The 13,828-nt window shown below is 58.4% G+C and overlaps 2 protein-coding genes across 11 annotated transcripts in view; one reads left to right on the forward strand and one right to left on the reverse strand.

Annotated features, from left to right (window-relative positions):
- The window catches only part of SGSM3 (small G protein signaling modulator 3), a 27,712-nt gene extending 17,990 nt beyond the window's left edge, over positions 1 to 9,722 (forward strand). For 2 of the 6 annotated variants that reach the window (XM_072656229.1, XM_072656231.1), the window contains exons 2-21: positions 2,052 to 2,124; positions 2,491 to 2,576; positions 4,040 to 4,106; positions 4,405 to 4,613; positions 4,698 to 4,805; positions 4,915 to 5,058; positions 5,147 to 5,342; positions 5,430 to 5,575; positions 6,169 to 6,393; positions 6,487 to 6,541; positions 6,636 to 6,763; positions 7,302 to 7,457; positions 7,569 to 7,623; positions 7,838 to 7,887; positions 8,085 to 8,237; positions 8,332 to 8,402; positions 8,529 to 8,577; positions 8,682 to 8,767; positions 8,833 to 9,109; positions 9,213 to 9,722. In XM_072656229.1, the coding sequence (XP_072512330.1) occupies positions 2,094 to 2,124; positions 2,491 to 2,576; positions 4,040 to 4,106; positions 4,405 to 4,613; positions 4,698 to 4,805; positions 4,915 to 5,058; positions 5,147 to 5,342; positions 5,430 to 5,575; positions 6,169 to 6,393; positions 6,487 to 6,541; positions 6,636 to 6,763; positions 7,302 to 7,457; positions 7,569 to 7,623; positions 7,838 to 7,887; positions 8,085 to 8,237; positions 8,332 to 8,402; positions 8,529 to 8,577; positions 8,682 to 8,767; positions 8,833 to 9,109; positions 9,213 to 9,296 (2,376 nt within the window). In that variant the 5' untranslated portion in view covers positions 2,052 to 2,093 and the 3' untranslated portion in view covers positions 9,297 to 9,722. The remainder of the gene's footprint in view (positions 1 to 2,051; positions 2,125 to 2,490; positions 2,577 to 4,039; positions 4,107 to 4,404; positions 4,614 to 4,697; positions 4,806 to 4,914; positions 5,059 to 5,146; positions 5,343 to 5,429; positions 5,576 to 6,168; positions 6,394 to 6,486; positions 6,542 to 6,635; positions 6,764 to 7,301; positions 7,458 to 7,568; positions 7,624 to 7,837; positions 7,888 to 8,084; positions 8,238 to 8,331; positions 8,403 to 8,528; positions 8,578 to 8,681; positions 8,768 to 8,832; positions 9,110 to 9,212) is intronic. The other 4 variants (XM_072656232.1, XM_072656233.1, XM_072656234.1 and 1 more) reach the window with 4 other exon arrangements.
- Positions 9,443 to 13,828, reverse strand: part of MRTFA (myocardin related transcription factor A) — a 156,148-nt gene continuing 151,762 nt past the window's right edge. For 3 of the 5 annotated variants that reach the window (XM_072656224.1, XM_072656227.1, XM_072656226.1), the window contains 5 exons: positions 12,767 to 13,729; positions 11,527 to 11,661; positions 11,240 to 11,413; positions 11,027 to 11,087; positions 9,443 to 10,862 (listed from right to left, as the gene is read on the reverse strand). In XM_072656224.1, coding sequence (XP_072512325.1) covers positions 10,369 to 10,862; positions 11,027 to 11,087; positions 11,240 to 11,413; positions 11,527 to 11,661; positions 12,767 to 13,729 — 1,827 coding nt within the window. In that variant the 3' untranslated portion in view covers positions 9,443 to 10,368. The remainder of the gene's footprint in view (positions 10,863 to 11,026; positions 11,088 to 11,239; positions 11,414 to 11,526; positions 11,662 to 12,766; positions 13,730 to 13,828) is intronic. The other 2 variants (XM_072656225.1, XM_072656228.1) reach the window with 1 other exon arrangement.

The following is a 13,828-nucleotide window of genomic DNA, read 5'->3' on the forward strand; positions in this document are numbered from 1 at the left end:
CCTGGCACAGACTGGGGGTGGGGCCGGCTGCCTCTGGCCCCATGGATGTGGGTGGATTGGGCTGGCTTTTTGAGGGAGAGTTCAAAGCGGGTATTTTGCCTAACCTGCCTCCTCACCAAATGTCCATATGGGTCTGGGGCAGTAGATGACAGAAGCTGTTGAACAGGTGATTCTGATTTGGGGGCAGAAATGGGCCTGTTCTAACGAGCTGCTACAGGACTTTGAGTAACTCCACCCAGAGCTTGTGGTCCAGGGAAGCCTGAAGGATCCACTTAGATATTAGGAGAGGACAGTGGGAGACCCCAAGAGCTCTGCCTGCCATCAGGCAGACCCTCGGGCCATTTCATCCCTCCCCCCATTCTACAGATGAGGGAGCTGAGGTCAGGGAGGGCATAGGACTTGCCCATGGCCATTCAGGTAATAAATGCCAGCTCTTCTGCTTCTGCCTTCATAACAGTGACCCTCTCTGGGCCTCTGTTTCCTCATCTTTAAAATCAAGGAATTGGAGTTAATTTTCTCCCAGGTCTTCGCCGGTTTGAAGTACTGTCGGTCTAACACTACAAATGACTAAATGGAGGTGCCTTTGGGGCTGGCAGGGCTCGGTGTCACTTCAGGGGGCCAGGATCTCCCATTCCTTGGCACTCGATGTCCACAGTACTTTAAGGGAAGTCCCTGCCAAGCTACAATTTAGGGATTCCAAACTAGAAAGGAAAGGTTTAAAATGCCACAGGCCCTACTTGCTGCCTTGGGGTCCAAGAGGCAGGGCCCTCACATGGATAGGCCTCCTCCTCCTCCACACTTTTGCCCAGCCAGTCTCTCCTGAGGCCCTCCACCCATGGGATGTGAGTGTGAATCACCTTCCTGGCCAGTTAGCCAGGGAGGAGCAGGAGGAGCTAGGGATGGCAGCTGGCCCTGGCCCTGGCCTTCCCAGCCAGAGGATTTCCTGGCTCCAGGACCTCTGCTTGTCCTCTGCTTGTCTCCTCCTGTGGACATTTTCTTTTCTTTAAATTGGAACTGGTGCCTTTTGACTTTGCGGCTGGGTGCTTCCCCACTCCCTCCTGACAAAACAATTCAGCAAGTCTCCCTTTCTTCCAACCATCTTCTACCCATTCCATGCCAGGCTTTCCCTTCTGTGCCCCTGAATCCCTAGGGCTTTTCTCATTGCTTATTTACAGTGTTATAGTGATCTTTGGATCGATTGGTCTTTTGGAACTTTGGATAGTTTCATTTTGTTGTAAAGCATTCCCAAATGCCACCCTCACCTCTCCCTTACCCACAAGCTCATAACAAAGATTTAGAATGAGGGGAAAAGGCAGTTCAGCAAAGCCAGCCAGAACCTGAAGTGAATGCGACACTGAATGCGAATGCGGAGTCCTCGTCCTTCGTAGAGCAGGGAAGGAGCTGCATTTTGCCATGAATTCAATGGGGTCAGGTTCCTTCCATTTACATGGAAGTCACAGCTCTGGGAATGGGACATAAACCCTGAGAGGCGATCACGCTCCCCATGGCACCCAGGCAGCAGGAGAGACCAGGGGCAACATGCTACATCACCCAGCCAGTCTTTGTGGCTGAGGCAGGGCCTCACCTCTGTGGGCCTCAGTTTCCTCATAAAGGTTAGCCTAGATGACACCTGAATCCTCGGGCTCCTTTCAGCTCCAGGCCTGTAACCCTGTGATGCCAGAAAGAGCAGAGCCTGAGGCTTTTTCTGCACATTCTGATGTCAGTGGGATTCAGACTCACAAAGCTAAATGGGCCTGAGGAATTAGACCGACTGTTTGTAGGAAACATGATCCTGCTGACCTCAGGCCTGGGTGCTTTTCTCCCTGGAGGGATATTGCTGGGCAGGGGGCGCTGCTCTCAGCCAAGGCTGTGTGGAGAGAGAGGCAGGCAGGGTCGCTGATTTGGGGATCACAAGGCCTAGGTTTGAATTCTGCCTTTGCGGCTCACTCCCCCTGCCCTCTGTGGGCCTCTGTAAAAGCAGGGGGCTGGGCCAGCTGAGCTTGGAAGACCTTTACTGTGGCCTGAACAGACCTTTGCTGTTATCCCCACAGCGGTGGAGGCTCCCCACAAGGCCACGTGGGTGGGGTCTGCAGATGCTTCCTGGCCTTTCGGGCAGAATGTCAGGTAAGGTCGATGCTCTCTCTCTAACCATATGATTGGGCTGGGGGTTGCGCCAACCTCGGGGAATGGAAGCCTGGCCAAGGGTCCAACAGGTACTAGATGAGCCTTGGTGATGAGGGAAGAGACTGTTGGGTCTCCACTTCTGGGAGCGGCTCAATGGGACTTCCTTTCCTGACCCAGAGTCCATTTCTCCTTGATCCCTCTGGACTCCTGGCACTTTGGCCCCCTTTCCCTCCTGGAAGCCCAGAGAAGCCCTCCCTTTTGGTGGGCTTGGCCCCACTGGGGCTCCCTTGTCCTGCTCATGATGGTGGGTGGCCTGTTACTCAGCTTCCCCAACCCTCTGTCCCATCTTGTTTTCTTTGCACACAGGGAGCCATACACCTCCTGCTGGGGGCCCCTTCTCAGCCCTGACCCCAAGCATATGGCCCCAGGAGATCCTGGCCAAGTATTCCCAGGTATGGAGCTTTCCCAGGCAGCCAGCTGGGCTGTATAGAGCATGAGGGCACCGACAGGCCCTCCCAGCTCTGTGCTCGTAAACTGAGCCATGATTTGGGGTCATTTCACTATGGAACTAATGAGGCAGGATGCCTAGGGTGAGGGCTTGGGTCCAGATCTCAGCTCTGACATTTTCTGGCTTTGGCCCCTCAGTCACTCAGATCCCAGAGCCTCATTTTACTTGGTTAGCAAAAGAAAGTGGTCAGGATAATACAAGCCACCTGTCGTAGTTCTGGGAGAAGCCCTGGTACACTTCGGATGGCCCAAGGGATGGAGATGGGAGCTGGTGGGGGGAACATGGCAGCCTGGGAGCCTTTGTGATGGAAGAGGGGGGATGGGCAGGGGTCAGTCCCTGCCAAGGCCTGAGGGGAACCACGTGGGCAAGGAACTGCCTGGGGCCTGCGGGTCAGGAGCATCCTTGGTGTAGAATGACCACAGTGAGGAAGGAGCTCCAGGCCCAGGTTCTGGGGCTTTGTGGTGCAGGGCAGGTGTGGCCCTTCTCCTCTGTGCAGAATCATGATAGAGAAGCAGTCCAGAGGAGAATTCTGGGGAGCCCTAGGCCCATGTGCTTCCTCTGAGCTTATGGGGGCTCCTGCCATCTGGTCCTTTGGGAAGTCATCTCAGGGAAAAGTGTGGCCAGGTAGCACACAAAGAGGAAAGAACATTGGCTTTCAAGTCAGAGAACCTGGGTTCAAATCCTGCCTTTTGGACTTAGCCTGTGTGTGACCTTGGGACAGGCCGTCTACCCAGTGCGATCCCAGGACTCTTTAAATCTTCCTAGATGGGCCTTGAATAATGTGAACCACGAGCAGCACCTGGGCTATAAGAGAGCTCTGGCTTGTCCCCAGGGGCCTTCCCTGGTCTTGTTGAAGGGCTTTAAGAGGAGCTCAAATGACCCCTTGTGGGCGTGGGGGCTGCCCCTAAAAACACAGGCTCCTGCAGAGACAGTTCAGGCCATCCAGGAACCCAGCTAGAGACAGACTGACTAGTCGAGGCAGGTGCTTCGGCGATTTGAATGAGAGAAATTGTCTGGAGCTTTAAAGGCTTGGGTGATCAGGGAAGGCTTTGTGGAGGAGGGGGCATGTAATAGATGGGGACACTTTGGGAGATGGAGATGGGAGAGGAGAAGGCACTTCAGGCAGCAGTACCGGCATGAATGAATGTGCAGAAGTGGCAAAGTAGATGTGTTCTAGGTTGGCTGGAGAGAAGAGGCAGGGATGAAGCCGGCTGGGGAGGCTGGGACTTGGCTGAGGAGAGGCCATGTGTCTGAACTTGTTCCCTGGGGCCCCTTTGCAGAGCCAGTGGCTTCAGGGAGGGTGTGGAAGGTGACAGACCTGAGATGGGAGGCAGCAGAGAAGGGGTATGGCCACTGGGGAGCAAATGGAGAGATTCTGTTATTGTCTCCCCTGGCTTCTGGTCCTAGAAGGAAGAGCTGGTGGAGCAGCCCGAATTCCACTACGATGAGTTTGGTTTCCGGGTGGACAAGGAAGGTAAGGTCTCCCCTGGGTCCTGTGGAGGGACAGGCTTGTGTGCCAGCTCCCTGGGCACCTAGCTGGGGGCAGCCCCTGCAGCACTGGCATCTTGGGGAGCTTGGAGATCTCCTGATGCCCTCCCTGATGCTGGGTCCTCTCTAACTGTCCCTGCTAACACCTGTGCCCTCTGCCTGGGCTGGGCAGGGAAGGTGGGACCCCCAGAGTACCCACCCACCTTGAGGCCCCTTCTGGAGTCTCTGGGAAAAAGAGGAGGAGGAGAGGAAGTTTCCTTTCTTTCCTGACTCTCCCACTACAGATGGCGCTGAGCCCAACTCCAGCAAGCTCTTGGGGGTGCCCCTGACAGAAGACCCCCAGCAGAGGCTTAGGTGGCAAGCCCACCTCGAGTTCACTCACAACCACGATGTGGGGGACCTCACGTGGGACAAGATCGAGGTGTCCCTGCCCCGCTCTGACAAGCTCTGTGCCCTGGTGCTCGGGGGCATCCCTCACAGCATGAGGCCCCAGGTGAGGGTTGGGCCCTGGGGAGGGCGGCCGGGAGCCAGAGCCCCCACCCACCTTGCACTGCTAGCCTCCCCTCCCACTCCCCAGCTGTGGATGCGCCTGTCGGGGGCCCTGCAGAAGAAGCGCAGCTCGGAGATGGCCTATCGGGACATCGTCAGGAGCAGCACCAGTGACGAGACCATCGCGGCCAAGCAGGTGAGGGTAGGGGAAGAGGGCTGGAGATGGCACGACTCTGGGCTTCCCGCTGCCCGGGGGGGGCGACTTCCCACGGCCGCGTCTCAAAGGGCCGCTGGGCTTCCACCAGATCGAGAAGGACCTGCTTCGCACCATGCCTAGCAACGCCTGCTTCTCCACCATGAGCAGCGTCGGAGTGCCCCGGCTGCGCAGGATCCTCCGAGGGCTCGCCTGGCTCTACCCCGAGATCGGCTACTGCCAGGGCACCGGCATGGTGAGCCGGGGGCGGGGGCGGCGGGGGCGGGGGGGCGGCAGAGGGAGGGGGCGCCCTGGGAGCCCCCCCTCCAGCCCCGGCCCCGCAGGTGGCCGCCTGCCTGCTGCTCTTTCTGGAAGAGGAAGACGCCTTCTGGATGATGTGCGCCATCATCGAGGACCTGGTGCCCGCCGCCTACTTCAGCACCACCCTGATGGGCGTCCAGACCGACCAGCGGGTCCTGCGTCACCTGATCGTTCAGTACCTGCCGCGGCTGGACGCGCTGCTCCTGGAGCATGACATAGGTGAGGGGGGGCCGCGGGGCGGGGCCGCGGGCGAGGCCGGGGAGGGCAGAGCCAAGGGGTGGCAGCTGCCCGCCTCTGTCCCCCCAGAGCTGTCGCTTATCACCGTGCACTGGTTCCTCACGGCCTTCGCCAGCGTGGTGCACACGAAGCTGTTGCTGCGCATCTGGGACCTGTTCTTCTGCCAGGGCTCGCTGGCGCTCTTCCAGATCACCCTGGGCATGCTCCGGATGAAGGTGCCCGCTCCCGAGGGGGAGCCTCTGAACGATGGGGAGGCAGCTGGCCCACTGTTCCCATTCTACAGATAAGCAGACAGGCCCAAGTTAAATGACCTGCCCAGGGACACAGCAACGAAGGGGCAGTCAGAACTTGAGCCCTGGTCTGCCCAATGGGGTTTGGTGGGCAGAGCAGGCGATTCTGTCTTCTCCACTCGGTGACTGACAGGCCGGCTGGCATAGGGGACGCCTGGCAGGCTGAGGCGCCCAGCACCATCTTAGGATTTAGATGACGTTTGAAAGTTTGCACAGCATAGTACAAGTATCTCCTCCTGGCTTCACAACTCTGGGAGATGAGTGCTGTTATCCCCATTTTACAGACGAAAAAACTGAGGCAGGGGAGAAGTGATATGTTCAGGGTCCCACACCTTGCACCGCTTGACTTGGGGTCTTCCTGATTCCAACCCCAGGGCCTCCCACCAAGGCCAGTTCCCACCTTGGAGAAGTTTCAGCTGTCTCCACGGCTGACAAGGTTGTGCTGGGCGTCCAGTGGATCTCTGCTGGCCTTTCCCTCCCATGTCCCTGCCTTCACCTTGCTCTCCCTCTGGCTGCAGGAGGAGGAACTGATCCAGTCAGAGAACTCGGCTTCCATCTTCAACACACTGTCAGACATCCCATCGCAGATGGAGGATGCAGAGGTGCTGCTGGCCGAGGCCATGCGCCTGGCTGGCTCCCTGACCCACGTGGCTGTGGAGACCCAGCGCCGCAAGCACCTGGCCTACCTCCTGGCTGACCAGGGCCAGCTGCTCGGCCCCAGCGTCACTGGCAACCTCTCTAAGGTGACCACGGCCACGTGGCCTCCCCTCAGGGCCGACTCCCGGGCTGCTGGGCTAGGCCCAGTCCCTGACAGCTCTGTGGCCACTTTTCTGCAGGTGGTGCGGCGCAGAACCCAGCGTAGGAAGTCGGGCATCACTTCCCTGCTCTTTGGTGAGTTCGGCAGGGAAGGAAGGAGGCTGGACCACGGGGCCCCCTGCCACAGAGAAGAGGCTGCAGCCCTCACTGACATCTCCCCTGTCTCCAGGGGACGAGGACCTTGAGGCTTTGAAGGCCAAGAACATAAAGCAGACGGAGCTGGTGGCTGACCTGCGTGAAGCCATCCTGCAGGTGGCCCGCCACTTTCAGTGTGTGGACCCCAAAAACGGCAGTGTGGTGAGTGGGGGAAGGGTGGGAAAGACCCAGTGTTAGCGGCCTCACTTTTCCCAGGGAGCCCAGGGCACTGCCTGCCTCCTGCGAGTGGGCTGAGGTTGGCTGGGTCCAGACCCCCTACCCGGTGCCTTGAGGTCTACAGGAGCCTCAAGCCTGTGCCTGGTGACGGGGTCAGAGCCTGAGCAGGAGCCCCTCCTCCTGGACCTTAGCCCAGCACCTGGCACCTAGTAGGTGCTTAGGTTTGTTGACTTGCCAGCTGATCTCAGTGAGAAGACAACTCCCAGGTGATGAATCTCCTTCCACCAGCTGATGGGCTTAGTGGATTGCCTGGGATGTGCAGGTCTCATGCCAGCACAGGTCAAGAGGGTCTTGACCATGTCTGTGACCCATTGGGGCTGCCACTTCTTTGTGGCCTTTCCAAGTAGGCTTATCTGAAGAAGCCTCTGGCAGGTGGGGGTGGGGTGGGGGGGAGAATGTCAGGGATGAGGCACTGGGGGGTTTGGGCCGTGACTTCCCCACCCCTTTTGGGGGCTCTGAACAGGAGCTGACCCCAGACTATACCATGGAAAGCCACCAGCGGGACCATGAAAACTATGTGGCATGTTTCCGCAGCCAGAGGCGCCGAGCCAAAGCCCTGCTGGACTTTGAGCGCCACGATGACGATGAGCTAGGCTTTCGAAGGAACGACATTATCACGGTGCGAGCAGGGCACGTGGGAGGGCAGGGCGCGTGGGAGGGCAGGCAGCGGCTGGGGGGGCTTTGGCCCCGTCCTCGGGGTGTGACCAGGCACCATCTCTTTTCTTGGTAGATCATATCGCAAAAGGACGAGCACTGTTGGGTAGGGGAGCTGAATGGACTGAGAGGTAAGAGCTGTGGGGAGCTGAATGTGGGCCCAGGCTGGCTGAGTGGCTCAAGCACAGGAGCCCTTTCTGTTTCCTGGCAAGCCAGGGAGGGGAGGTGTGCCCACAGACTGGTGGGTGTCTGGCTGCAGCTACCATCCTCAGCTCCCACCTGTGTGCAACATTAGCCACTGCAAATGGCTCATGGACCTGGGTCTGTTCTGTGCCTCTCCCCCAGGCTGGTTTCCTGCCAAGTTTGTGGAGGTCTTGGATGAACGCAGCAAAGAGGTAAAAGGCCATGGCTGAGGAGGGGTCATCTCCGGGAGCTCCTCTGGATTTGACCTTATGGTCCTAGAACTAGGGATGCATGGCGATGGGAGAGCCTGGACCCAGTTAGCCCCATACTTTACTTCCCCCCAGAAAAGCTTTGGGGGTCTAAGCCTTGTGGAATGACCCAGGCCTTACTCACCTCCCCCTCACTGCAGTATTCTGTGGCTGGAGATGACTCTGTGACAGAGGGTGTCATGGATCTGGTGCGAGGGACTCTCTGTCCTGCCCTCAAGTCGATATTTGAACATGGGCTGAAGAAACCATCCCTGCTTGGGGGCCCAGGCCACCCATGGCTGTTTATTGAAGAGGTCAGAGAGGGGCAGGGGTCCCGGGAGGGATCAGAGGAGGGCCTGGGAATGGTCCCTGGGGCTGACCTTCCCCTCCCTCTCTCATTCAACACAGGCTGCTGGCCGAGAAGTGGAGCGAGATTTCGACTCTGTCTACTCTCGTCTTGTTCTCTGTAAAACTTATAGGTAATGGTTCTTCTTCCAGGCTTCTCTTTCCCTATAGTGCCCAGCCTGTCAGGGGCTTCTGGGTCCCATTCCCATGCCAGCACCCCACCTCCCCATCCACTGGGCTAACACTTTGGCCTTCTCCAGGTTAGATGAAGATGGCAAGGTCCTGACCCCTGAGGAGCTGCTCTATCGAGTACGTGAGTGACCCACAGCCCTGGGCCAATGTCCCCTTCCTTGGAGGTGCCCACTTGGGCAGGGGGACTGTGGTCTGGGCCAGCCTCTTGTCTTCCTCTGCAGGCCGTCCAGTCTGTGAACATGACTCACGATGCTGCCCACACCCAGATGGACGTCAAGCTCCGCTCACTCATCTGTGTGGGACTCAAGTGAGTGGGGAAAGGGAGGGGCTGGGGCATGGGGTGGGGCAGGAAAACATCTGGTTCCCTTGTAGCAATCTGCCTCCCCCAGTGAGCAGGTACTACATCTGTGGCTCGAGGTGCTCTGTTCAAGTGTGGCCACCGTGGAGAAGTGGTACCACCCGTGGTCCTTCCTCCGCAGCCCAGGTTGGGTCCAGATCAAGTGTGAGCTTCGGTGAGTGGCCCTCCCCTGGGGGCGGGGCAGGAAGGCACCTGTGGAGGGCTTCACCTCTGCCTTCCCTCCCACCCAGAGTCCTCTGCTGTTTTGCCTTCAGTCTCTCTCAGGACTGGGAGCTTCCTATAAAGAAAGAGGTGAGTGGCTGAAGGGAACAGCCCCTGCCTGCCTGCCCAGGCCCTGGGGCCACGGGTCAGTCTGTGCCCTGTTGTGGTTAAGAGGATTCTGGTCTATTTGCAGGAGAAGGAGAAGAAACCATTGAAAGAAGGCGTGCAGGACATGCTCGTGAAACACCATCTCTTCAGCTGGGATATAGATGGGTGACCCGGAGGCCCCCACCCTACCTGGGCCCTTCTTGCCCTCCCCTCCCTGGCATGGCCAGGGAGGGGAGGGCAGAGCCCACCATACCTTGGGAAACAAGACACCTGTTTGCTACTTTGTCCATCTTAGAGAGCGGGGAGGACGGAACATGAGCCAACAGTGATAGGACCTTTATTCTTTTGGTTTATAAATAAACAGCATATTGTGAAAGCACCTGCTTTTTAAAAAAAAAACAAAAAACCACACCACACTGCCCTCAGCTCCTGCTGTGTCCCTGAAGGGGAAGGGGAGGCATTCTTTCTCCTCTGCTCCCCACCCCCTCCTGGGGGTGCCTTGAGGTAGGACATTACCTTAAAGCGCTAGTGTGTTCTTATTTATTAAAAAAAAACCCCTTTCCTGCCAGCTGTTCACCCATCATTGAGCCCCAGCCCCAAGGGGGGGGGGGGAGGCAGCGAGAGGGCCCTAGGCCCAGCCCTGCTAGTGTTTGCTGCAATGAGGCAAGTGGACGAAGATGCGGGTCTGGGCCTCAGAGCACCGCTGCCCTCTGGCACTGATTAGGAACCAAGGGGCAGGGCTGGGGCACGTCCGGTCAAAAAGCAAGCCTGGCTGAGGGACTCTCTGGGCCGCCATAGCCTGGGGGGAAAGGATGCAGAGTCTCAGCCGCCTCTCACCAAAAAGAGAGAGATGTATATATAGAATATATATATACATACATATACATATATATGTATGTATATATATATAATATTGAGCTATTTACACCTGTACAGACCACTTCTTGGTGTATACCGCTGCACTAGGACTACCCAGGAGGCCAGGGGCCCAGGGGGTTTCCGCCCTGAGGAGAAAGGGTCAGGAGCTGGGCAGGCAGGTCTGAGCCTTAACCAGTCCTGCCCTGGATAAAAGCATGGCACCTCAGGCCTCAAAAATGGAGGCCAATAGCAACTTCCCCAGCCTGGCCCAAGGCCACCCAGGAAAGCCCCCGGTGCAGCCACTTCACTGGGGTGTCCAGGGCCCAGCTCAGCAGGCGGGGGCTGCTTGGGTTGTCCCTTTCTTCAGGCCTGGAAGTTGGAGGCTACAAGCAGGAATCCCAGTGCAGGTGTAGGTCATGGCCATCCAAGAAGTCTGTGGAGAAGAGGCTGGGGGCCATGCTGCTTGGGGGTGCCAGGCTAAGGACAGGACCCCCTGACAGTTCGAGCCAGTCCATGCTGTCCAGATGGCTCTCGGCCAAGTCCAGACTCAGGCTGGTGCTGGACTCATGGGCAAAGTGCAATTCAGAAGTATCCATAGGGGAAGGCGGGTGGTCCAGGATGGCAGAGCTGCTGAGCATCTGACTGTGCAGGTCATCGATAAGGGACAGGGGCTCGGGGCCTTCCTGACCCCCTGTCAGCAGGGGTAGCCCTGTGCTGCTCTCCAGAAAGTCTTCTAGGCGGCCTGGGGCAGGGCTGGTGCCCAGGGGCAGGGGCAGCTCCGGAGGAGGTTGGGGGGTTGCTGGGGAAGGGCAGGGCAGGGCTGGGCTTGACTCCTTCCCAGGTGAGGGTGAGGACTCCTTAAAGTCAGCTGAAATTTCTGCCAGAGAAAAGAGAAGGGTCAAGGACATGAGGAAGGCCACAAGGATGGGGTGGCTGAGCTGGTCACTGAGAGCTAAGCTGTGACCCAGACTGGCTCCCTCCTCCTCCATTCCCGAGAGAGCCCCTCCTTCAATGAAGGGGAGGGGGAGTGCTTGCCCTCACCTCCACTCTGAATAAGAATGTCAAAGAGATCGTCCATCTGCTGGCTTGAGGAACCATTTTCCTGAGGAGAGAGAAAGGAAACTGTGGAAACGTGTGGCTTGATGGGCCATCTGTCCAAGTGCCAGTTCTGACCACTGCCTTGCCAACACCTTCCCTGGACCAGGGACTCTGCCCCGCACTACCCCTGCTGGGCCCATGGTCACCAGCACTTACCTCCTGGGGCTTAGGCGGCTGTTTTACAACTTCGTCATAGCCAGGGGGCTCTTTCTTCACCAGGGCAGGGAGGGGGCTGGCCCCAGGAGCTGCCTCAAACAGGGCCTGAGGCTGATGGTCCAGGTCCATCTGGGAGGTCTGGAGGGCTGCTGGCGAACTGGGCTCTGAGGAGGGCTGAGCAGACAAGAGAAGACGTATGTGAGGAGTGGGCAGGCCAAGCTTGGCCCTGGAGGCAGGGTCTGGTCTCACCCGATCCCAGGGACCTCTGGTCAGGAAAGGGCACGTACCTTCTTGGGCAGGCTACTGGGGGAGGCCATACTGGCTTTCAAGGCTGTCTTGTGGAAGCCATTTGGAAAGAATGACTGCAGGGCAGGGGGGACTGAGAAGGGCAGAAGGGGGGAAGGTCCCGGACTGGAAGGACCCTGCAGAGAGACAAGAAGGGTTAGCCCTGGTGATCAGGGCTCAGAGGAGGCTGGTCACTGACCCCTGGGTGGAAGCTTCAGATGCATGCAGGAAAGGAAGAAGAATGCTGGCATCTCACAATCAGTCTGAGTCCAGGGACAGAAAGGGATTTGCCCAAATTCAAGTGTAAATTGTGGCCAAAACCCATTAGGCCCTGCATTGCCAAGCTCTTCGGACATCAGGGCTCCCAGCGGATGACAGGCTGAACGAGGCTGTGTCTAATGAAGGGAAGGGGATGAGGACACATGGGCCCCAAGGGCATCCTCAGAAACCACACTAAAAAGTCTGGGTACAAGCTGGGCCAGCCTGTGGCACCACTCAGGACAAACAGAACAGCGCACAAAAGCATCAGAAGTCCATCCTGGGACTCCGGAGGTACTGGTAAAGGCTACTGTGCCACTTGTGGAAAGCCAGGGAGGGTGTCCTAGGCCTGGGGGATGGTTAGAGAAAAGGCCTGGAGCCATCGGGGAAAAAGAGAGGGAAAGGAAACAGAAACTGAGGAAGGGGCTGGTGCTGAAGAGGGTTGGCCACCAAACAGCATTTGTGTTTGCTCCTAGAGGAGACAGGAAGTACTGAGGTTTACTGAGTAGGGGGTGACATGGGGTGGGGGGCAGAGATCTGAGGCAGGTAGGGGCCCCCTACCCCAAAGCAGTCTATTGCAATGGTCCAGGTACCACGGTGCGGGGGCTAAGTTAGGAGTTCCAGATGACTCCAAGGGTGGGAGTTTGGGGCAGGGGGGCCGGTTGGAGATCCTGAGGTTTAGACATGCCCTGAGTTTCATATGTCTACCGGACATCCAGTCCAAGATGGGAGAAACTGAGAGGCTGGGGCGGGTAGGAAAGGCAGATGGGAGAGTCATCAGCAGTGACCTCAGTGTGTACAGTCTGGTGTGGAGGAGGATGCAGCGGATAGGACGCTGTCCTCCCTGTAGGACCTTGTGTACTCCCAGGAGATGCGAGCGGGCCCTGGTTTGGGTTGCACAGGAGCTGGATGGAAGGGCAGCCGTACTCCTGCCCTCCTTCCCTCAGCACCCCCGTCCCACAGAGGACAGGACTAAGTTCTCACCTGGGAAGGACTCTGGCCACTGCCAGGTTTTCCAGGCTCATCATCAGCTGGGTCCTCTGTGTCCCGCTTGGTCACGGTGAGGACGATGTGGGTCCCTGTGGCATCAGTGATGAGCGCTGGGGGAGGCCCTGGAAGGAGGCTGCTCAACTCTGGTGCCAGGAGGCAGCTGGGAGGCTCCTCCTCAGGCACCACCTCCTGCTTTACCGTCACTGCCAGCACGGGTGCAGTGCTGGGCTCTGTGGATGGCCCTGTGAGCTGGCAGCTGGAGAAGCCATTCTCCTGCTTCACCTGGGCCAGAAGGGTAGGAGGTGGTGGGCGGGGGGCAGCCTGCTGGGCACGCTTCTCCTGCTCCAGCTGCAGTCTCAGCATCTCCACCAGCTGCTGCTTCTGCTTGAGCATGCGCGTCAACTCCTCGATCTGCTTGTCCTTCTCCTGCAGCATCTGGTCCTTGTCTCGGCCCTCAAGGTCTCCACTGCCACGCTCGGCCCGGGCCGTGGGGCTCTCCTCCTTCACCAGGATCTGCACTGGTGACGCCTGCAGGGTGAGCTGCGTCAAGGGTGAGGTCACCATCTCCCCAAAGGCATCACCTCCAGCCCCAGTGGAGTTCTCATCGCCAGTGCTGAGCAGGGAGCGCTCTGAGGGAGTAGGAGACACTGGGGGTGTTGAGCCTGTGCTGCCAAACTTCACCATCCCATTGCTGGTCACCGTGGCCACGACGACCTCAGTGGGCGCCAGGCCTGCGGCCATCAGGGTAGGGCCTGTGCTCAGCCGGGCTGCAGGGAAGGCCACCACCACTTCACCAGCTTTGGCAAGGATGGGGGCAGCCCCAGGCTTGGTGGTTCCAGAGGTGGGGCCGGGGATCCCTGCGTGCTCTTGGTAGGCTCGGAGGCGTTCGATCAGGTCTGTCTTGGTGCCTGAGACGGGCAGTGCCCTCATCTTCAGCTCCTGCTTCAGCTCAGCCACCTGCATGAACCACAGAGCAAAGGTGGAAGAGGAGGGTCAGCAGCAGATCCTGAGTAGCAGTGACGCCAGGGCAGGACAGATGTGGCCACTGTAGACCCA

The sequence above is a fragment of the Notamacropus eugenii genome, chromosome 3 (assembly GCF_028372415.1).
Source record: "Notamacropus eugenii isolate mMacEug1 chromosome 3, mMacEug1.pri_v2, whole genome shotgun sequence".
Classification (NCBI taxonomy): Eukaryota; Metazoa; Chordata; class Mammalia; order Diprotodontia; family Macropodidae; genus Notamacropus; species Notamacropus eugenii.